General features: G+C 41.0%; 1 protein-coding gene across 1 annotated transcript in view; it reads right to left on the bottom strand.

Moving 5' to 3' along the window:
• plcb3 (phospholipase C, beta 3 (phosphatidylinositol-specific)) overlaps positions 1 to 23984 on the bottom strand; it is a 61077-nt gene that overhangs the window by 5491 nt on the left and 31602 nt on the right. Inside the window, exons 3-28 of the mRNA XM_037757902.1 lie at positions 19920 to 19988; positions 16066 to 16203; positions 14817 to 14896; positions 14676 to 14729; positions 14317 to 14389; positions 13108 to 13208; positions 12779 to 12945; positions 10813 to 10959; positions 10538 to 10695; positions 9290 to 9372; positions 8781 to 8865; positions 7581 to 7728; positions 6618 to 6719; positions 6443 to 6516; positions 6258 to 6354; positions 5894 to 5978; positions 5531 to 5655; positions 5059 to 5213; positions 4809 to 4970; positions 4565 to 4664; positions 2732 to 2836; positions 2459 to 2541; positions 2218 to 2353; positions 532 to 573; positions 279 to 388; positions 64 to 173 (exon numbers count right to left, since the gene is read on the bottom strand). Coding sequence (XP_037613830.1) covers positions 64 to 173; positions 279 to 388; positions 532 to 573; positions 2218 to 2353; positions 2459 to 2541; positions 2732 to 2836; positions 4565 to 4664; positions 4809 to 4970; positions 5059 to 5213; positions 5531 to 5655; positions 5894 to 5978; positions 6258 to 6354; positions 6443 to 6516; positions 6618 to 6719; positions 7581 to 7728; positions 8781 to 8865; positions 9290 to 9372; positions 10538 to 10695; positions 10813 to 10959; positions 12779 to 12945; positions 13108 to 13208; positions 14317 to 14389; positions 14676 to 14729; positions 14817 to 14896; positions 16066 to 16203; positions 19920 to 19988 — 2789 coding nt within the window. The remainder of the gene's footprint in view (positions 1 to 63; positions 174 to 278; positions 389 to 531; positions 574 to 2217; positions 2354 to 2458; positions 2542 to 2731; positions 2837 to 4564; positions 4665 to 4808; positions 4971 to 5058; positions 5214 to 5530; positions 5656 to 5893; positions 5979 to 6257; positions 6355 to 6442; positions 6517 to 6617; positions 6720 to 7580; positions 7729 to 8780; positions 8866 to 9289; positions 9373 to 10537; positions 10696 to 10812; positions 10960 to 12778; positions 12946 to 13107; positions 13209 to 14316; positions 14390 to 14675; positions 14730 to 14816; positions 14897 to 16065; positions 16204 to 19919; positions 19989 to 23984) is intronic.

Below are 23984 nucleotides of genomic sequence, written 5' to 3'. Positions count from 1 at the left end.
TACTGGTTGAGATTTTCTCCTCTGTTCTCCCTTTATACAACCCATAAATCCATACATCCCTACTTTCTCTTGATGCTGCGTTTGAGGTGCTTCTCCATCTGAGTGCGTCTCCTCTGGGTGTCAGATTCAAGCTGGCTGCTCCGACTCTTCTGTTCCTTACTCAGATTCCACACCTACAAACACGCACAAACATTTTAACTTTTTTGCAGTGCACAAGAAAAAAAAAGTGATTTTTCCAGAGTGTTTCCATTCTGTTAGGCATCCGTCTGTGAGCGTACCTTCTTGAGGTGTTTCTTGCGCATCTCTTTCAGTTCTTTGCTCTGTTTCTTTATCAGCTTCTGGTAGTTCTTCTGCTGCTTCAACTCCTCTATAGACTGGGACTGGATGTCTGAGAGACATAAAAATATCATTAGTGTAAATTTTGCTGACAACTAGCCGTCCCCAGCTTGCCCAACTTAAGCTCTATGTGACACACAAATGATTTCACTAGTTTCTGTGTGGGAATGAATGAATGTGCTGGAATGACCTTACCTCCCAGAACAGAGGCTATGAGGTCTTCCTTCGGACTTTGTACTACACACACAAACACGCACAGACACACAAAGAAGTACAGGAGGAGAAGCACACAGACAGTATGTGTGAAATGGATGATGAGGAACCAAGCGTGCATGGCTTTAGTTTATCACATAAATTAAGTTACATTTTCAAAAAGACTTTAAAGGGCCAGTGTGTAGGGTTTAGGGCAGGGGTCTGCAACCTGCTGCTCCGGAGGCAAATGTGGCTCTTTAGCCCCTCTCCAGTGGCTCCATGTGGATTTTTTAAAAAATTTGTGGAAATGAATAACTATTTTTTTGTTTACATTTTTATTTTTATTTATCACTGTTGTAGGTTTAATGTACAATGGTTCGACACAGTATTAGGGCCACATTGAGGAAAAAAGGTAAATCTGAGATTTTGAGAAGAAAGTCATAATATTACGGGAATAAAGTCATAATATTAAGAGAAAAAAAAATGTCATATTATGAGAATAAAGTCATAGGTTTATGAGAGAAAAGTCGTGGTTTTATGAGAATAAAGTCATAATATTATAAAATAGTAATTTTACATGTTATTTTATTTTTTTCTCGTAAAGTTATGACTTTATTCTCGAAATCTCCGATTTTTTTCCCTCAATGTGGCCCTAATACTCCGTCGTACATTTGCACTTGGGCCCTTACTGCATTAGACTTATATACTATATACTTAGACTATAAACTGTGTTACCTTCATCACAATGCTCAAATGTTTTGCGGCTCCAGACAGATTTTTTATTTATTTTTTTGCCTTTTGATAGTAAAGGTTGCTGACCCCTGGTTTAGGGGGATCTATTAGCAGAAATGGAATATTAATACTGTAGGTATGTTTTCTTTAGTGTACAATCACCTGAAAATACATATCGTTGCATTTTTGTTGCCTTAATATGAGCCGTTTATATCTACATACGGAGCGGGTTCTCTTCACGGAGCCGGCCGCCATGTTTCTACAGTAGCCCAGAACGGACAAACCAAATACTGGCTCTAGAGAGAGCCATTTGCGTTATCACATCGGCCATCGTAGAAGTTTTTCATGGTTGCAATCTGCAACCTCACCCCTACATGTTGCCAGATCCCCACACACTGCACCTTTAAGTTTGAATTCATGTAAAGTTGACTTTTTGGGAGATGCATGATTTTCACAACAGAGTGAAAAAAAACATTATTTCACTTGTTGAAGTGAAAAGATCTTATAAAAAAGATTACGATGAATATTTGTGCAGTGAAAACACACACGGAAATGTTACGTTAGCTAACGTTTGCATATAGTACACCTCCTTGCAGCAGGCTGATGCAAATATACACGGGAGGTAGGCAGACTGAGCAACTTTTTTGATTGCTAAATTTGCTTCATAACCAAAACTGGCAACCCACCACCCTAAGGCAGGTGCAGTCGACCTGTTTTCTGTGTTGTCAAAAAGTAAACTGACTGATAACGTTACGATGGATTACACCTAGAATCTTATGCAATACTGACGACGGTAAATTAAAGGCATCAATCACTGAAAGTGATTCCAATGATCAATCTAACATTTGTGACATTAGATTGATCACCCTTTCATAAGTGCAGCTAAATGACAGATGTGTGTGTTTGCGTGTGTTACATGGAGACAATATTTGTGGCTGTGTATGGAGAGGTCTCTACCCGGTGCAGGTAATTTGATGATGTCGGGGGCTTCATCCAATGGGCAGGGAGGAGGGGTGTGGAAGGGGGAGGGGAGTCCTGGAATGATTTCGCACTCCCCCTTGGTCTCTCCCTCTTTGGGCTGGTTGGGGACATGCTGGACAAAGAGCAACAGGGAGATGAATTGAGAGTACACATTCAGTAGGCCTGTTTTTCTTTTTTTAGTTTGTTTGTTATTGTTCAACGCACAGATGTGTCCTACCTCACTGTTGTCCTCTATGAGCACAGCCAGCTGTGTCTCTCTCTTTCTGGGCTTAAGGGGGTTGGTCAGATACTCTGCGTACTCTGAGAACACACAAAAACAAGACAAAGAGTGCCTGAATGTCAGAGATAACCATGAGTTCACATATTCTGGCCGAGTGAGTTTGAGGTTTTTTATTGTAGCTCCAACTCAGGTCACAAGTCTTTGAGCAAATTCCAATTTGAAATGCTTGGCTGACCTTAAAATCGCAAAGTGAAATGTATTCGTTCTTACCCTGGTGTTCATTAGGGATGTAGTCCTGAGCTTCAGTGTAAACCAGGAGAGAGGGCAGCAGGAGGGGCTGGTTCATCTCATTCTTCAGGTTGATGTAGTGGTAACCTGGAAGGAAGGAAGGAAGGAAGGAAGGAAGGAAGGAAGAAACAAATACATAAATGACTACTGTCCATTGGTGCTGGACAGTAAAAGGTACAGCAGTGTGTAAATGAACGCCGTTTCCACTGAGTGCAGACACCCGGTTACCAGACGTAGGACAAAGTCATTGTTTTGAGAGTCACAAGTAAATCTCAAGTCTTTGCACTCAAGTCCCGAGTCCTAAACAAGTCATAATGCGCTCTTCTCACCAAATATCTCCAAAGTGAGGCCATTTCTCCCTCTGAGCAACACAGAGAGACTGATGCACGCTTTTATAACTAGCAGGCTGGACTATTGTAACGCTTTCCTTTCTGGTCTACCACAGAATACAATAAATCAGCTACAATTAATTCAAAATTCTGCATCACGAGTGCTGACTAAAACCAAAAGGAGAGCACACATTACGCCTATTTTAAAGTCTTTACACTGGTTACCTGTAAAATAAAATTATTTTATTAGTTTATAAGGCACTACATGGCCTTGCACCAGACTACCTTGCAGAAATGCTTTTGGTTTATGAACCAGGAAGGCCCCTCAGATCCTCCGGTTCTTCTCTTTTAGTTGATCCACAAAGCAGAACAAAAACATTTGGTGATGCTGGTTTCAGCCGTTATGCTTTCAGCCACTGGAACAACCTTCCAGAAGGAACTGAGAGGAGCTGAACATATAGATATTTTTAAATGTAAACTAAAAACCCATTGATTTAGTCTGGCTTTTATGTAGTGTTTTATAATTTTATGTTTTTTATTTTTAATACTTATTTTATTTATCTTCATCATTATAATGTTTATTTTACTCTATTTTATATAATTAACATTTTATTGCTGATCATTATTATCTCTTTTATTCTATTTTATAATTAAAATTGTATTATTTTAATACAATCTGCTTATTTTGTGTAGTTTCACAATTTGTATTTATTTATTTTTATTATTTTTATTTCCTTGTATTTTATTTATCTTTTATTATCTTAAATACCCATCTCTTATTGCTTTCTTATTCAATGAACATTTATATTGGTTGTTTTGGTGTGCATTAGTCTCTATATCCATTTTTAACACTTCATTTTTGTCAATCGTGTGTCCAGCACTTTGCATTGCATTTGACTTGTTTGAAAGGTGCTAAATAAATAAAGTTTGATTAATTGATTGATTGATTGAATGTAATGCCATTTTAACCACAGACTAAATGCCGCTAACTCTCCTGCAACTTGTTTGATGCTGTCAGCTTGGTTCAAACAAAGTGAAACTGGGAAATTAAGTGCAGAGTTCAACAACAAAAAAAAACACCACTTTTCGGGGGTTCAGCAATAAACAACAACAGATAGAAATTCAGTTTGTTCAGTTCAGTTTCCCCCCCACGAGTAAATCCTCTTCCCAAACAAATCAATAAAGGATCTCTCAAAAAGTAAATAAACCCAACATCTCCGACGCTGTCAGAGTAACCTCTGGGCTTGAGGGAAGGTATCAAGTATTTTCAGGTCAAAAGGTCAAAGTGAAGTCACGAGTCGGTGGTGTTAAAGTCCAAGTCGAGGTGCAAGTCTTTCTTTTGTCAAGTCAAGTCTAAAGTCATCAAATTTGTGACTCAAGTCTGACTTGAGTGCAAGTCATGTGACTCGAGTCCACACCTCTACCAGCTCTAACCAGACTAAATGCTTGACAGTTTTGTTGATGGGCTCTGTGCGTGTGTACTTACCAGGTCTGATGGCCGACACAGGGAGGATCCGGTGTCCAACAAACTTGCCATTTTCTTCAAACACCGCTATCCTCAGAGAGGCCAGTGTAGGGAGGACCACCTGGAGAGAGATAGAGAGAGAGAGAGAGAGAGAGAGAGAGAGAGAGGCGGAAGAAGTTAAGAGAGCATTTAAGAGTTAACAAAAGGACAGACGATGAAGGGTGAGAGAAAGATTTGAAAGATATCTGAATCCTGGTATGTGCACCTTATTAAACACAAACATTTCATCATCCCACACGGGGTCCAGCGAGTTCCCGTTGGACGTTTTGGTTCTGTACTTCCTCTTTGTATCAGCAGGAAGTCCAAACATGTCCACTTCCACGTACACGCCGACCTTTTTATCGGTCAGAAACTGGCCTGACATCACCTGGAGAATGTTAAATAATACACCTTTATTATAACAAAGAACTTAAAGAGAACTTTAATATCCACGTGATGACACATTTTGTCCTCACCTTAATTTTGACAGTATTGGCGACTATCCCGTCCACTATGTTTTCTGTGAAAGGGTCAAAGTGTTTGTCCGTCCTCCTCATGAACTCGGGTTTCAGCAGGTAGCCGCTGTTGCCGTTGTACTCGAACACACCCATGTTCAGCTGCATAGGGAGGTCTAGAACAGAGGAATGGAGAGATGAAGAAGGGAAGGAGGGGAAGAGGGATGAGAGAGCAAGATAAGTTGCTGTAACTTGACCTCTGAGTTTGGAATTATTTAAAAGGCTGAAGAGACTCTTTAAATTATCGTCTATTCCACCAGAGAGTAAATCTTTAAATTATTAAAGACCTTATTTAGTTAGTTTCTTTGGTTCTGTGGCTACTTTATACTTTATCAAAAGGTTCTTGGCTCTGGGGAAAGTTCCTACAGTGGAAACGGGACTATAGTATACATGCCCGAGTTAGGCCATCTGAGGCTGAAATATCTTGACTCACCGAGGGTCTGGAAGTTTAGCGCCACCATCTGGCAGCCGACGTTCCAGAAGAGCTGAGGCATGTAGTTGGAGCTGTCCACCCTCGTTCCTTTAGGGTAGATTCGACTCAGCTGATTCTTATTGTACCTGGAGGAGTGCTGTTAAGAACCAGACACTGTATATGTGGTGTATGTGTGCACGGAACCGAAGCAGATAAAAGGCAAACATCACTTTTTAAGACTTTTCCTCGCTCACTACTTTCCATCATCTTGAAGAGTTCAAACACAAAAGAGGTATTTGAACACACAAAAGATTATGAACATTCACATGAACCGTATTCCTCAAAAGACAACGTTTTCAAGGAATGACAAGCTTCCCGGGATACTCGACGAACTCGATGGGGGAGTTCTTCAGGGTGTCCATGCCTTTTGTTTCCACCAACGACGACATTTCAAAGTACTTCCTCCTCTCTGGTGGACAGAGAGAGAGTGAAAGAGCAGAAAACAACTTAGAAATTGATCAAGATAATTCATGTGCGACAGGTCTGATGGAGACAAGACTGATCATTAACCACAAATGAGTCCAAACAGCCGGCCTGTCTTCCTAATGAGCTACATGGGAGAGGCGCTTAAAACTAACGAGGCCTGTCCAACCCCCCCACTCACACACTCTTTTTCCTTCACTTCATATCTCTTCCCCGGACACAAAGTCAGGACATCTTCCTGTCTCACACACACACACACACTTACTGTTCGCCACCTCGAAGCTCTTGAATTTGACAGGCTCGATGTAGTTGACGAGAGTCGACATCTCCTCCGTGGCGTTCACCTCGCTGCTGGCTGTACCCTGAGGGAGGCAGATAGCACCAATCCATCACTCAGCTCATCATCAGCCAGTCAAACACGCCGTGAGCTCCGTTCCCGACGGCTCTTACCTCGTCGGAGTTCGGCTTTTTCGGCTCCGTCGCCGACTCGTCCTCCTCATCCTCCTCGCTTTCTCCCTCGCCTCCTGAGCGATGGAATAAACACACATTACGCAAAACCCTATATGTGTGCCACAATGGCCGACTTTATAATCTATATCCATCTATACCTTCTTCTACAACCCACCGATGGATTTGCGAGGCTCCAAGTCTTTGGCCATCCTCTCAGCCAGCTTCTCCTCCCCGTTGGACAGGAGATGGATTCCCTCGCTGTCCGTCAGAGGGCAGTCTACGCAGATAACAGCAAACTAATAGTGTTACATACAATACATCGATGTGCAGTGGTACCTCATTTTAAGCATGTACTGTATGTGGTAGACTCATTTCGACCAGGTTTCATTCCTCCAAATACTCATTACAATTATAATAGTTTAGAATTTTCAACTAGTTTTTATTTTATTTTAGTTTTAGTTACTTTTCAGAGTGTGTTTGCTCGTTTTAGTTTAGTTTCAGTTTTTCAGAAAGGTTTAGTTTTAGATTTTATATAAGATAAGATATTCCTTTATTAGTCCCACAGTGGGGAAATTTGCAATATTTAGTTTTACTGTAGTTTTAGTTCATTTATGTTAGGGCCAGGTATAGTGTCTGACATACAAAATACATGGTTGGAAAACTGTGTAGAAATGGCCATAATGTTTGTTGTTTAATCTTCGTGCTACTTTAGTGAAGCAATTGTGTCATAGCACCATCTCCTGGAACGTCAAGTCTGTTCAATTTCTGTGGTTCAACATCACGAGAGTTGACATAAATTCATGACGTTCTCCGTAATGATATTATAACTAACGAAAACTAATGAACTAATGAATTTACATTCATTTTTATTCTATTTTTATTTGTTTTTTTCCCCAGGCAATATCGTTTTAGTTGAGTTTTTGTTAAAGGATATAGTTTTTATTTAGTTTCCGTTTACTGAAATTATTTTTCACTGCTTATTTTGGTTTTAGTTTACTGTAATAACCCTGATTACAACCGGACATGAGGAACTTAGGAGTGAAATCAGCTGCCGTATTGCTTAAATGCGATCTAAAAGCTACAGATTCTCAGCCCTACATTGCCACGTAAAGAGACTCAGGCAGCTGGCTGCACTCACCGTTGTGGGGCGACGACTTATCCTCCGTATCTCGGCGTCGTATGCTGCCGCTACTCGAGGGTCGGTGATGTTGGTGCTTCTTCTTGTTCTTGATGAGAATCTTCCCCAGCAGCTCCTGCGGTGAGGGGAGGGTCTGACCGGGGACCAGCTGAAAGACACATGAAAGGGACTTAGTCAAAATTGAAGGTTTGAAAAAAGAAGAAAATAAAGTCTAGTTAGTATAGACTTTTTCATTGCTCCATAAATCAGAAAATACTGTCAACAGCCATAAATACAATGTTTGCCATGTTTTTAGGGATAAAATGTTCCATAAATCAGGCTATCAATGATATATGAATAAACCCCCTCTGTAAAAATATTCAGAATATAGATAGGAATGAAATTGGAAAGTTTGGTGGATGTAAGTGTTACTGAAGTGGAGATTTCTGGCTCAGAGCATGAGAAAAAAACTCATTTTGAGAAAACTGATATGTTTACAGATATGTATTGTAAAATTTCATACATTTTACAAGACACGACAGGTGAATAGGGTATAAAAGATAATAATAGATATCACCATGAAACTTCCCCAGTTGATTGACAATTGACATTAAGACACTTTTTTTCTGAAATGTTATGTTTAAATATGCAAATGAGGCATGATCTAATGCTAACTTTTGGTGAATTTAGGAGTAATCTACAGAAGCAAATAGACAAACTGTAGTACAATAAACACCTTTATGTGTATTTTGGATGTTTTCAATCCACTAGTCTGAAAGAAGACTTATGAATGAATGAATGTTATGAAAAAAAAAAATTGCCCAAAATCTCAGAATTGACCAGTGCGTGAAAAGATTGGTTTTGCCTGGGGTGTTGAGAAATGGTTGCATGCACTAAAAGTTGTGAACAGAGAAGGGTTTATGAGGTCAACAGCAGTTTATCACGAGTTGTTATTTTAGTACAACATGGTCAAGATCATGAGCTGATCCGTGTATCACAAGCTGTTTGATGGTTGATTAACACCATGACTATGGACTCAAAGGATATCAGTGTGTTGAGAAATATACATATATATACAGTAAATATATATGAAATGAAATAAAGTATTGACAGAGTTAATCATCGCATGTAAACTATTCATTAAAAATCGATCAGTATCACAAAACCTAAATTGTGATTTGCGATTTTTCCTGATATTTTCTCACACCCCTTCTGTCTTACCGGATATTTTTCCAGTGGATCGATGAGAAGGGCGTCTCCAAAGATGGTCCTGCAGTACTCGGCCATTTTGGCCTGCTGCTTGGCCCTGACGGAACAAGACACAGGTTAGTTCCTGGTTTACTTCAAGGAGGGTGGAGAGAGGAGATGTCTCGCGTCATACAGTATCATCGGGGTACAACTCATGCGCAGTAAAAATCTGGTCTGCACTCGCCGGAATTGAGCCAAAAGCAACACACGACCGCAGCTCCAGTTACACTGCACGTGTCATACCCCATAGCTCAAAGACCAAAAGGACCCGTGTCCCAGTCTCTTTCAATAAGCCTTGGTTTACTTTAACCTGCCACAATAGGACCAATCCATCAATAGCTCATGTTTTAGAGTAACAATTTCAATAAAAGCCTTGGATTTCGCATCTGGTTTGGTAATAAATACAGACTAAACTGCAACCCAAAATACATAGAGGTCGAGACAAACTAACCACACACACACACACTCAGGCGACGACTTACGAATCGACGTGGTTTTCAAAGGACAGGATGAGCGGGTACGGCGAGGTCTTGAAAGCACTCTCTGCTATCGCCTCGATCACCTCCTGCAGTCAGGGAGAGAATAAGAACTTTAAAAGGAGCTCCACTGAATAAAACCTCCAAGTACATTACGTTAAAATAAACATTTCCTCAGATTGTTAGGTGTTTCATGAGTGCTTATGAGTAAAATAGAAGTGGTACCTCATAAATCACACTTTGCCGTGTTCACAGTTATAAAGCAAAGGAGAGATCTTTTTATGATGGGAGGTTAACACATTTTGCTTCAGTTAATCTTGGCAACAAGTTTTGGCTTTCTTTAATAAAATTAATAATAATAAAGACACTGAATGTGAGTGTATAATAGACTGTTGAGTCTTATTATTTACTTTGTTCAAACTGCCTGTGGTTGCTGCCTCCATATTCAGCATTTCTGAATCCACTGCAATAAAAGAATTTGCTGACCAAACCGCACAAATGCACCGAGGTTAAAGGAACAGTGTGTAATATTTCAGGAGATCTATTAGCAGAATTGGAATATAATAATCATAACTATGTTTTCCATAGTGTATAATCACCTGAAACTAAGAATTGTTGTTTTCGTTAGCTATGTTATCTACAAAGGGACCAGGTCCTCTTCACGGAGTCCACCAACGGACAAACACTGGCTCTAGAGAGAGCCTTTCGCATTTTTACGTTACCTGAAGGCCACCGTAGTTCTCTGAATTTGTACTCTGCGAATCACGTTACCGCAGTCTTGCAAAGATAGGAGTGAGCGGAGGGGTACTCAGTTTGCTGCAATCTGCGACCACACCACTAGATGACGCCAAATCCTACACACTGTCCTTTTAAGAGGTCCACACACCAAGTTCCCTTGATCATTTTTTTCTATTTTTAAGAGTTGAAGGAGGAGAAATGCCGTCTCAAGCTTGTCAGGGCTTTATGACATGTATATAAAAGTCGATAAACTAGTAAGTAAATTTACAAACTCTGACTATAAACATAAAAATACTGTACTTCTTGTGTGTAGATGTAAAAACTTTCATGAATTGGCGATTTATTGGATCACTTTTATATAGTGCCAGTCATTTATACAGAGGGAAACTCTGTGACTATGAGAGTAATAACTTACACAAACTCAACCTAACCAAGGTGTCACCTTGATTAAACTGGACAAACACTTCAAGGGAATAATCCCAGGGTAATTGAATGCCACAAAGCAGTGACTAGCACCTTAAAGGGGATCTCAGTGGTCATGGTGAACCCGTGGGTGATGTACGGCTCCTCATCCTGCGGCCGGCCCTTCCAGCAGTCCAGCTCTATACAGCGACAGCCGGTCAGCAGCACCTGCCTGTACATCTCCACTGACGACGGGCCGGTCAGCTGACCCACTGCGGGCAGACAGACAAAGAAAAGGGAGGGAAAGACGGTTTTGGATCAAAAAGACGAACTATAAAGCTAGATATTAAAATGCAGCATGTGTTGGATCTGAGGTGAGTGCTTTTTACTTGTGAGGTATGTGTTGTGTGAGGAGTTGATAAAGTAGTGAGACAGCGGTTGGGTCATATCGTCGATGATGTCCAGCCTTTCTGGGGGTACGATGCCGTTTTCCTCTCCTCCCAGATATCGACTGAAAGCCTGCACACTGATCTGGTCTGCATGACAGAGAAAGAGAGAGAGACAGAGACAGAGAGAGAGAGAGCGAGAGAGAGAGAAGAGAGAGAGAGAAGAGAGAGAGAGAGAGAGAGAGAGAGAGAGGGATGGGACTTGTTTACCGACTGTAAAAAAAAAAGGTCAAACTTGTTTTTGCTCATGGCAAGGACTGGAAGATACTATGCTAATTTTACGTCATGTGCTCTAGTGGTTAACTGACCAAAAGAGCAAAAGGCCTCTGTCTGAACGTCAACCGTCTGAACACTGTGGGCTGGACAGTGGATCATCTTACATATTTTGGCTTAACGGTGTCCTAGCAGAGCGGCTTACGGCAGCCAGGGCTCTGTTTGTCCCCCAGGTTTGGACAGTTTATCCACAGCAAAACACGCGGAGGACATTTCATCAAATTCACAAATGATTCCCACATTCTGGATGTTTTACAGAAGGGAAATGGATATGGGCTCGGTCAGAAGAGGACAACCTGCTGCAATAAAAGACCAGGAAATCAATCACACCTATAAACCTACTGTTATCGGAGTACTGCTGCAGCTGATAAACCAAACACAAGAGGATACAGCTGCACGTACAGTGAATTTTACAGTAACGTTTGGTGAGGAAAAACTGTCATGGCCATTTTCAAAGGGGTCCCTTGACTTCTGACCTCAAGATATGTGACTGAAAATGGTTTTATGGGTACCCACGAGTCTCCCCTTTACAGACATGCCCACTTTATGATAATGTTGTTCTATTCTATTCTAAAAATGGTGTTTTTAATATTTCTGCATACTGGGGTCCCTAAACAGTTTTGTAATTACATATATTGGGTATCAGTGTAAAGCTGAGACTCTTGTGGATCCAATGAGCCCAACTGTATTCATGTGTGATGATGTTAGTCCCCATAGGAGCTATTTCATTGTGGTGAGACCATTTTTTTAAAACTTGACCTCACTGTATAAAATGACCTGTGGTGACCTCTAGGATAATCACAGCCTCATGAAACTTTACAGCCACAAACTACAGACCTAGAGCATTCAGAGGATGGATGGCTTTCCTAGCTAGATTGACAATAAGGGGGTTTCTGAGCAGTTTACACAACACAAGTGCTCGCCATCCAATCGCAGAAAATGCAGTTCTTGCAGAAATCTCCAAATGTCAAAAGTTTTTGATACCAAATCACAGCATGGCTTTTTCTATGGTGTTCCTCAAGGTCTTGGTGTCTTAATGTGGCATTTTGGAGGGATTATTGATTATTTTTTATCAATTCTCAAGTGGTAAAAAAATTGTTAAATTTAGCACCAAATCTGTGTAACAAATGGTATCAACCCAAAAACTGCTGCAACAACTTATGAGACATAAAGTGAGCATGGGGATGGACATCATATACTTCTATCATAATGTTCTAAACCCTTATACACTTTTATAATTGATTTAATTAATTAATTCATGTTTATTTCTGATTAATGACTAGAACAACTTGACACTCAGTGCTGAGCAGCATCACAAATTAGTCTTCAGGTTCCCAGCTTTCAGATGATGTACACCACTTCTATGTGACATCTACTGTTGACCTGCTATCTCCCCCTAGAGAACCCCTGTACAACCCCTAAAAAAGACAAAAACAGGTCTAATGTGGGTCTCTTAGGGTTAAAAGCAAAAGCTGATTTATATTCGCTGCGATGATTCACTGCATTATTATAAACTATCTCAGAAATGAAGATCACATGTTTTAAGCAGCATCTAAATGTCTGGAATGTGAACAGAAAAATAAAAAACACACATACACACACACACACACACACACACACACTCAAAGTCACTTACCTCTCTCCAGCTGGCTGACGTTGGTCTCATATTTCTCCATGATCTGTCGGACCTGCTCTCTTTTCAGCGGGGGGTACAGCACCTCGTTCAGTCTGGAGTCTCGCTGCCTTTGGTTAATGAAGTCCATCAACTGGTCCAGAGAGATGAATGGCTTGCGCTTGGAGCCACTGGAGCGAAAGAGAAAGAGTGTGTGCGTGGTCACACACGAGGTACAGGTGGTGAGCATTATTAAAAATCCTAAAAATATAACTAGAGCATCATAACGAAAGGATTTAGGGTGGAAATTTAAATTTTCAATCACAAATCACAATTGTGAAAGCGTTACAAACCTTTCCTCAAAGATGCTTTGTATCTCGGGCCGGATACAGAGGTTGTCGAGAAACTTCTGGAAGGCGTCCCACGTAAAATCATCTGGCTTGATTCCCTCTGTCTGAAAGAGAACAGAGTAGATTGTGTTGAAAGATGCGGAGGGAAAGAGAAAGAGGGGGAAATAAAATGACCAAACTGAGGATAAAATGCAAAGTTTGACACATGTAAATGTTGGATCACAGATCATCCCACATGCCACAGTGTCAGTAAAACTCATTCGTCTCCACTACTGATCCCCAAAGCATTAAAATCCTGCTTCCAACATACTTATACCAAACTATCAAACAGTCGTGGAGCAGATCCTCCTCAGTCTCAGTTCTCCTGTTCAACCAGCAGGAGGCACCAGAGTACAGCAACACAAAGAGAAACGCTGACGGTGCAGTTTTCACAATCTGATCCCTTATTCGAAATAGAAATGTCTTGTGACTCCAAACTGGTTTATATGAAAGATTGCACTGACTAATAACACACAAGAAACCTTGTTTTACCTTCCGGGACCACAAGCCTGCGGTACCTTACACTGCAGATACAAGCAAAGCCTTTGATAATATTGGACTCTGGGGTTTGACAGTGAAGAATGATTTTTTTGTATTTTAACAGTTGCTCTCTCTCTCTCTCTCAAGGAAGCCAAATTTATTAGGAAATATCGTTTGACTCCTTGGTGAAAATACTTGATATTGTGTTTATGCGACCTCAACACAAGGATTTAAAATGAATGATTTATCATTTGGGCTTATTTGCTTTCTTGCTGAAAGTTAGATGAGAAGATTGACACCACTCTCAAGTCTGTATGGTCGCTTAGCTTACCTTAGCACAAAGACTGGAAACGGGGAAACAGCTAGCCTTTCTCTGTAGCAAAATCCACCTACCAGCGTCTCTAAAGCTCACCAATTAACACGTTATATCTTGTTCGTTTAATCTGTACATAAAACATCTGTGTGACTCTAGTTGACAGTTAATTAAAGTGTCATATTTTAAGCCAACTCTCCTACAGGCCTGCAGCCTTTTTCTTTTTTTTTGCGTTCCTTACATTGCAGAGGCATGCAAAGAATGCTATTCAACACCCCAGGGTGAGCGACTGCAACTGTTCAAATCTCATGTATGAACCAAAGCAATGCACACGCATATCTCGTGCAGCCCTGTGGTCAGTGATCGCGTTCGATGATTACCCTGTTATTGACGAGGCCACACTGCTCCAGAGCCGTCTCCACTCTCTTTTTATCTGAGAACATCTTGAGAATACTGGAAGAAAAAGACAGAGAGTTTAGAGAGATAACGGTCACTGTTCGAAAGGTTTTTTTTTTTTTTTTTTATCATGAGTCAAACTATTCATCGTTCAAAGTGTCCAGCAGAAAAAGCAAACAGTCAGCAAAGACTGAAAGGATTACATTCATGCTGGCTGCAACAGGGAGGAGAGATAAACCAGAGGTGGGAGAAAGTGGAAGAGAGACAGACAAGAGGAAAGGAAAGAAGAAGTGGAGGGCGCTGGTGTTTAAAAAAAAAAGTGGTTGACGTGTGTGTTTCTCACTTCTTCACGGGGATCTTCCCGTCCTGATTCACCTGCAGCTTTAACTTAGTGTACCTGGAACGGACAAGAGGGAAAGGCTTTAAAAACAACAATGATCTACAGTTCCCCTAATGTCAAGATAAGACATGCACAGAGTCTTACGCTTTGAGGAGGAAGGTGTGCCGTGTTGCATTCTGGGAAAGTATGTTTGTGGCCAAAGTGAAGAGCTCATCTGTCCAAATCTGGAAACACACACACACATACACACAGCATGAGAAAACAGGCTTGTTTGACCAGTTTGTGTGTTATCAAAACTAAGTGAAACAGTTTCTATATACAACACGCACACACACACAGGGGGAAAAATCCCTCTTTACAACTCCTAAAAACAGCACATGCTTCTAAGTCAACATCGTAAAGTGAGTAATCAGCATATGGCCTGAGGAGGGAAAGAGACAAGTAGAGGAGGGATGACAAGGAAGGATGGAGTCTTTATAACAACCATCATTTATAAATGGTAAAGTAATAGTTAATTAAACTTAGTTCATAGTTATTTTATTGTTAAACAATGAAATTATAATTAATAATGTTTACTAATTATTAGTAATGCTATAATTTGTTACTTTATCATTACTTTGTGTAATATGAAATAATTAGTTTATAAATTCGATATTGAATCATAGCTGATAGGAGACGATAACAATTACCTTCTGATTACATTAGTAAACTATTTATTAACGGTTTATTGTTGCACACATTATAACTTTTTATATCCTATATTAAGTATTTGTTAATGATTATCAAATGATTTGTAAACTTTTAAGAAATTGTTTGTAAAACATATAGAAATATTACATAGACAGATGGACCAAAAAACAATTATTAACCATTGACAAAGTAACTATCTATCTAAATAATGTTTATAGACGTTTTACAAAGTATTCATTAACCATTTAACGAGGTATTATAATCATCAGTTGCAACTGTATAATAGCCATCTAAATATTATTAATAGACAGTTTACAAACCAATTATTAATCATTAACAAAGTGTTACAAATATCCATCTATGTAATGCTTGTAGATGTTTTACAAACAATTTCTTAAAGGTTTACAAATGATTTTGTAATCATTACAAATACTTATAATATATATATAAAAACTTTATAATGTGTGCAACAATAAACTGTTATAATAACAAATTATAGCATTACTAATAATAAGTAAGCATTATTAATTATAATTGAATGGCTTGTTAACAGTAAAATAACTACTACCTAAATTTGAATTATCAATTTGCCATTTATAAGTGATGGTTATGATAAAGCGTTACCGGATGGAGAGATGACAGGAAAGTAGAAGTAATGTGCGTAGGTTATGGGATGTTGGTGGCGCCGGGTTTCCATGGTTACCTTGGCTGTATCTTCCTGCATAGCCTGGAAGTTGAGGAAGGAGGTGTTGACCAGGTCGTTGCCATGGACGACGGTTACCAGCTTCCCTTCGACGTTGTCGCCCTTACCGAGGCCCAGCGTGTCCCGCAGCTTTGCGTCCTGACACACACACACACAAACACTTTTGTACTTACAACACTCTTCAAGACAGTGGTTCTCAAACTTTTTACACCACGTACCACCTCAGAAAATATTTGACTCTCCTAGTACCACCATTATGACCAGGGGTGGGCAATTATTTTTCCTGGGAGGCCACATGAGAAACCCAGATTGTTGCCGGCGGCCAAACTAATTCTGCTGGACGTAACCTCTACTTTATTACTGCATTCATTTATAGAAAATATACTGCACACTTTTTTTCCAGCATTTATTATACTGAAAATCACTCCAAACAGCATATTGTTAAGAAAATTACATTATATGTAGCAGTTTTTTAACCGTACAGGACTGACTCTTTTGGGTAGTAATGTTTCCATTAACAAAACTTAACAAAATAGAGAATCCCCCAGCATGCCAAAATATAAAAACATGCACTGCAGGAGGGTAGCCTACTGTACACAGTACTGTACTTTGTTATTGTCATCTACAGTGGTTATTTGCATAAAAACACAATTCAAATGATTATGATTATTTAAATATTTGCTTTGATTAAAGAAATCTTGGCAAGCTGCTTAGAGCTAGCGTTAGGAAGTTAAACAGGTCACAATTCTCTCTCTCATATCTATTTTATATTGATTTGAAAACATCTCCTTCAAACAACTGGATTTATTCAAGTTTCTCGCCAAAAACGACATTTTACGAGATTACATTTGAACACATCATGATAACATTGTAATTTACCTTCGCCCAATATTCATTTTTCCTGAGCCGACTTTGAATGCCTCATAATAATAACTCAATGGCACCTCCGTTAACGTTCCTATCTCCGGTATTTAGCCAGTCAGGACTGTGCTGCCCACCGGCTGCTAACAGCTAACGTTACTAACTCTCCTCCTGCTGATTTCAACACAGGTTTGTTGTTCAGTGTCGCTTTATCAGGGAAATACAGGGTGCGTAAACTACCAGGTTTAGTAGCGCTATGCTGTTGAGCGCTTTTTTTTCTCTTCACTGTAGCTCCGGTCCAAAACAAACTGACACATAATACAGCGTGCGTATGCGTCATTGTGCATGCGTAACGGTGAGAAAGCAACAATACAGAGGAATCGATAGTCAGAGATTCCTCCCCGTACCACTAGAGAGAGCACGCGTACCACCAGTGGTTCCTGTACCATAGTTTGAGAACCACTGCTTTAGGACATTGAACGTGAACATGACACACACACAATATATTGAGCACAACACTGGTTGGACTTCTCTCCATCCTTTCCCGCTCCTGTTCCAGCTCTCTGCCTCCCGAGGAACAGTAAATGTGATGCATGTGGTGTAGCACTCTGATCTGATTAACCAAACGACTCTTTCTTCCTTTTTAGACCACTCTTTCTCTACCACCACCAACCCTCTCCAGCGCTCAACGTCTCTACATCAATTATGCATTCTCTCCATCACTCCCGCTCTATCGTGTCCCTCTTTCATTTCAATTAAATTAATTAACTCGGATGGCTGTTTATCAAGAAAAATACTGCCGAGGCAGAGCACAAAATGTACATTTCCATTAAGCAGCCAGAGGGAGTTTAAAGAATCAGTACACTCAAAGTAGGAAAGCAACACAACAGTGTCCATGTGGCTAAAGATAATACACAGACCTCACTATTGACAGGTTTCTTTGGAACCACTATCTACCAAAGAAATAGTCCTCGTAAAAATGTCGAGAGTGTGCTCTGTGTATTTTCCAGAGCAACAACAGGAACATTGCTTCTGCATATAATATTGTTGACCTTTTTAAACCGACATTAACAGGTTTGTTTGGCCAAATATAGAACATCTATAAATGATCATCTTATAAAGTTGATAAGGTGAACAAACTGTTGCTTATTTACACATCCGGCACATACAAAGCTACATCAGCATTTAATTGGAGTTATGTTTCTGGCCACCTGATGAATGTAAGTCTAATATTACCTCTCCTGTTAGCTCTGGTCTGGTCTCTATCAACTACTGAGGGAAGTAGCTCACTCCTTAGCTGCTCAATGCTCCACTATGTTCAATAGCTAGTCGCTAACGTTGTCAGTCTGCTGTTTTTGCTGGGCAGGTAGCGTACAGTTAGTTTATCAGAGTATTTATCAGAGCAAAACCTGGGCCAACTAAACCAAAGCCATCTGCACAGATGATATTCGTGATTAAAGTTGTTCCGAAGCGGATTAGGAAATGCATCCGATACAGTCTAAAATGTTGGATATGGTATCAGCGAGTACGTATATGCACCAATACAATATCACATTATCATATCATTTATCAGCTCAGTTACGCTAACCTGACCCTGTCACATGGTTTGTTACACAGAACCATCTGAGAAGCCGTCTTTGGAAACTGTTCAGAGAAGGGATGAACCAATTCGTCAATCAAAAGCGAAACTAACTGAAGGCAAAAACATTGCCTTCAGTGCTGTACTTTGCTCTTCTTTCAATGACGAAATACTCTCCAGATCTATAACTGATGATACTGCAACATCTACGCTAACCTCCTTAGGAGCCGCCATCGTTGTTTAGAATGAACAGTCGCCTCTCACTATGGTCTCACACACCTAAGCCACGACCGCAGCTGCAGTAGCTCGTCACAGGACGCTGATTGGTCCGTGCTCTGGCGAGCAGGACACAAACGCATAACTTGAAGCCTGACAAGATGGATTTTCGTGTGACAACAACACGTGTCACCACGCTACCCGAACCGTACATCCTGCTTGATCGGGACTGCGCATGTGCAACTCTCAACAGAGATGAGACAGAAGCTAACGTACGTAGCTAATGCCATCTCGCTTCTTTCTGATCTCTGTTGCTAGCAGAGAGATTAACGTCAGCCACAGCTGTCAAAATGTTAGCAATTTGCCAATATTTTACACTGGAAAATCCCTCCAGTAAAAAGATGACATGTTTTTAAAGCACTGGTATCGGATCGGGACTTGGTATTGGCCAAGTTCAAGTATCGGAATCGGTATCGAGAAGGAAAAAATAGTATCGCAATATCTCTATTTGTGATAGTTGAGAGGATGGGTATTTTTGTAATTTGGGTGAACTGGCCCTTTAAGCATTTAAACCACTCTGAAATGATGTATACCGTTATGTCATCCATTTCCTGAACACCACATTTTGGCATTACTCAGCAGTCTTAAAGGCACATTTCGTTACCACATAACAGCAATAAAATTCACTTTTTACACAACGGCCCTAAATGTCACGCTGTAAATACTGCTGAACATGCAGGTTGTATTTCAGTTATTGCAGAATAAGCATCTATTTCATTACTTTGCTTACAGATTCTAAGTAGATTAATAATGTAAAATGCTGCCGTATATGGAGCAGTGAAGCCTGTACTATGTCAACGCATCCATATGTCTGAACCACTAATATGCGGCTTTATCTGTCAGCCAGATCTACGCTCTTACACAATGACTTCCTCGCCAACAGTCACTGGTTATATCACTTCCTGTCTGACGGCCCATCTGTCAGCACGCTCATTAGCGCTCTGTCACCTTGGCTCCATCAGCTGAGAGAGGAAACGCACACATACAGTGGACCCACACACACACACACACATGCATCTTTTGGTGACAGTCACACTTGAGCATCACATTTCTGTTCAGAGGACAAAGTTCTCAACAGCAGGAGGTGACAGCTTCTTTCTCTCACAGACACACACACGATCACACACATTATACCAACCTTTGGTACTTTGGCGTATTTCCCTGTTCTGGTGTCCATGATGGTGTTGATGTCCAGAGTCTCCACCTCCTAAAGGACAGACAGGTGTCAGTCAATCACTTGATGAGTACAGAAGAACGTGTGCAGGACAGAAACTCAACATTAGCATCAGTAATAGCTACATATATGAGTATATTATTTGGGCAGATTAGTCAGTATCACTGTTGAAAATCAGGGAAAGAGGAACCAGTGAGATTAGTTGTAATGCTATGAAGGAAGAGTGGTTCGTCTCTTTATTAACTTGTCATATTTTTGCCACGCTGGTGGTGTTGTTTTAGGGGATGCCGATGATGATTGGCTGGTCCGTCCACCACTTTGGTCTAGACCGAAATATCTCACTAACCATAGGATGGTTAATGGTTAACCACGACATTTTGTACAGACATTCTTGGCTCCTAGACAATGTCTACTGACTTTGGTGATCCTTTAAAGAGGTTTAAATCTGTTGATAACTATAGACTGGATTGCCATGACATTTGGTTCAGACGTTCATGTGTCCATAAGGAAGAACTGTAATCACATCGGTCATATTTTCAACTAAGGATGGCGGTAAACGTAAAGTTAAGGGATCGCCAAATACATGCAAAACTAAAGACATTCCCATTAGCCGCAGCTTTACTTTGTGCTAAGTAGCAAATGTTAGCATGCTAACACATTAAAGAGGACGACGCCCCAGCTCTGCTCTAACTAGCTTTGTTTGAGGGCGTGCCAAACTAGCCGCTACGCAGGTATTATGCAAATTTGTTACTTGGTGACATCACCACGTCACGGAAGAAAAGGCGGGACTTCAAGCGAGGCGTTTCAGGCAGTGTCAGGAGCAGTGTTTCTGTGGGGGAGAGTAACTCCCTTTGGCCTGGACTTTGGGCTTTGTAACTTTGCAGCCCTTTTACATGCACAAAAAACTATATAACACACTAAAGGAAAGGGGAAGAGGTATAATAGGTCCTCTTTAGACTACGATGGTGAACATGGAAAACATGATGCTAGCATTTAGCTCAAAGCACCACTATGTCCTAGTACGGCCTCACAGAGTCAATAGCATTGCTGTGGACTCTCAGTCTAATATCTATTCTATTTGTATGAGATATAGATTGAGTTGGTGGCGGTTTCCTACAGTTCAAACTTCAAAAAATTAATGAAACGTTTACAAAAAAAGTGAACAGGGAATGTACCTTAACTGATTAGTATGTCTATGCAAAATGATGCCCTGACAGTTCAGTTTTATATCAATATTTTCTGCTGTTTGCAATTTATATAAGAAGCAGCAAGCAGAAATGCTGATGGAACTAAATTGTGTTTTGGGTTTTTCTCCTCCTTCCATTAATTCCACTTATATCAGACTCCCTGCTACTCCAGACATAAAACACAGCCAGTGACATATGAACTCTGTGTTTGTGTGAGACAGTGGAAAAAAAGAGAGACCGTTTGGAATAGATTTGCATGACTGATGCTGCGACACTAATACCGTATGTATGCAAGCACACATAGGAAATAGGAATAGGAAAATAGTTGCGCTTCATCAACAGCAAGCAAGGCGGCCGACGGCACCTCATAACCAGAAGGATAACGTGGTCTGGAAGTGAAGACGAAGCAAGAGGAGGGGGGTGGACAAGAGGACCAGTGTGGTCATAAAAGCCGGCCATAAACACAGAGGAGGACGCACCGTAAATATTTGTTTAGCCCTGCACTCATTCCCCAGGCTTTCTTACTACATCTATGTCACTAATCTAATGTCGTTTTCTCCTCATCTTTCTCTCCATCTCTGCGTGGCTTTGAGTGCATTTTAGGACACTATTTACATTTTTTCCCTCTGTCCTAAAGTGTAAAAACATCAAATGTTTATGTCTCTCTTCCTGTTATCTGTCTGACTCTATGACTGTTTGTCAAAGGTCTCGTTGCCCTTGTTTTATCCATGTTCTCCACATATTTCCTTTCCAAAAACAACAGCAAAGACAAACTCACAAAGTCACTATCCTATTGAAACTCGTGTCTTCCTCATTCCTTCTTTCGTTACTTCACTCTGGCTGTAATGTCATCGCCCTCCCCATGGGATTGGCAACAAGTAATAAAAGGTCGGAAGTGTTGAACCAATTGGATTAAACTCCATCTCAAACTTTGTCCTCTGATTGGCCTGTGGAGAATAACTCTACTTCCTGGGGGAATAAATCACTTCTGGGTCTGTAGGGCACACACGCATAGACATACGTGCACACACACACACACACCTCCTCTCCCACAGGCCGTGGTTTCATTCTGCCATCGCCATGGTGACTCCTTGGAGACCGCAGTAATGAGACTACAACTTTGTCGGCCGCCTGTGTGTCTTTAACAGTTCACATTTTCTCACCGGCTAGTAATGCAAACCACACAGACGCAGGCATATCCTCGACATGCAGGTCCCGACTTGTGAAACATCCTGACCTGTTGAGCAAGACAGGGTGTGAGAGTGTGTGTGTGTAGGTGTGTGCAAGTGCAAAAGGCTTCAGCACATGTGACACAGAAGCGTGAGCAATTCTTCACGAGCAAATCTTCACTCAAGAGGAGTGCAAATGTGTCGGCGTGTGATCAGAGAAGTGTGTGAACGCCAAGTGAAATGTGTGTTTTCAGGCACATGGCTGCGTATGCGAGCGCACGACGCGGTGCGTGTGTCCGCGTGAAGGTCGGTCATCTCACATTCCTAACATATTCCGGCCTTCTGCTCAGTTAGCGCATGTGTATTTATGTGTGTTCGAGTGTGTAATATTTAGCTAGTCGTGGCAGCTGTAGCGCTCCATTCATCTCTCCGTGTGCTGCCGGGTCCAAACACAGCTCACTCCCATTTATCACTTCAGACTCGGCTGCAGGCTCGTTATTGCTCCAAATGAGTCTGGGTGAGAGTTTTCCAGGAGTTATGTTGTGATAAAGTGCTACAATTTACTTTAATTTACCATTTCTTGGTGGACGGAAGAACTCTGCCTCGTGTACTACTGCCTCAGTTAGTGATTTCCTACATTCTCCAGAATGCACCACTTCTAGAGAGTGCCCTGGACTTAGCTGCTGATTACATGAGCAGGGAGTGTGTATTGCACTTTATTCAAAGCAATGCATGTGCTGCTACAATGCAGTCTGGTCTATTGTTTCTAGAAGAAGCTCATCCTTCCTCTCTGGTGACAAGGAAACGATACCAATATTGCTGTTGATGTTTTAGATTAAATTCATATTTCCTGCTATTAACCACAGAAGCACTTTACTGAGCTATTGCTGTCAAACAGTGGTGTATCATATAGTTTGCTAAACTTTGATCTATGCATTCAGTTAGCATATACACAAAAGCTGTGTCCGACATCATTCACTCTTTGGCGCATCAGAGCCGCGTTATCCACGCAGAGTCGGACGGCGGAGCTACAAACTCAAAGTGAAAGTGTCTGCTCCGTACGGAGTCTCAGCACAGAGCAGCTGGAGTCAGATTTCACACACTTGTCACGAGACGAGAGAGAGAGAGTTGACAGACAAGACCATGGCGTATGATTTGGTGTCAAAGCTGAAAGCAAAAGCGCCTAATTGGCAGTATTTCAGATTTAAAGCCAATGCTGTAAGGGAACAATAACGTTAATGAGGCAATCGCCGTGAGGAGGACGGAACGGTCACAGCCCGTGTGCGCGGCGGAGTGTCGCTGGGTGGAAACGGCAAGGTTTCACAGATCGGAGGAAAACAACCAATCAGGGCCGAGCTGGAGTCCTGCCGTCTCTGAGCAGCTGTCAATCACTTGCAAACTCCGATCAAACGGTCAAACTAGGCAGCGCTGATCAAATATGAATCAATATTCTGGTACTGTAATGCCTATTTCTCTCCTCAAATGTTTTCAGAATCATCTTGTAGTGTACTGTTTAACTGTAAAATGAGAAAGTTTGTGACCCGGCAGCCATGTTGAGATCAGTTGAGGAAATACCAAGTACCGCCCACCAGCCGGAGCACACTTTCTTATTTTACAGCTAAACAGTACACTACAAGATGTTTCTGAAAACATTTGAGGAGAGAAATAGGCAT

This window comes from Sebastes umbrosus, chromosome 22, assembly GCF_015220745.1.
Source record: "Sebastes umbrosus isolate fSebUmb1 chromosome 22, fSebUmb1.pri, whole genome shotgun sequence".
Classification (NCBI taxonomy): Eukaryota; Metazoa; Chordata; class Actinopteri; order Perciformes; family Sebastidae; genus Sebastes; species Sebastes umbrosus.
The sequence above is the reverse complement of the archived record's forward strand: the minus strand, read 5'-3'. Positions and strand labels throughout refer to the sequence as shown.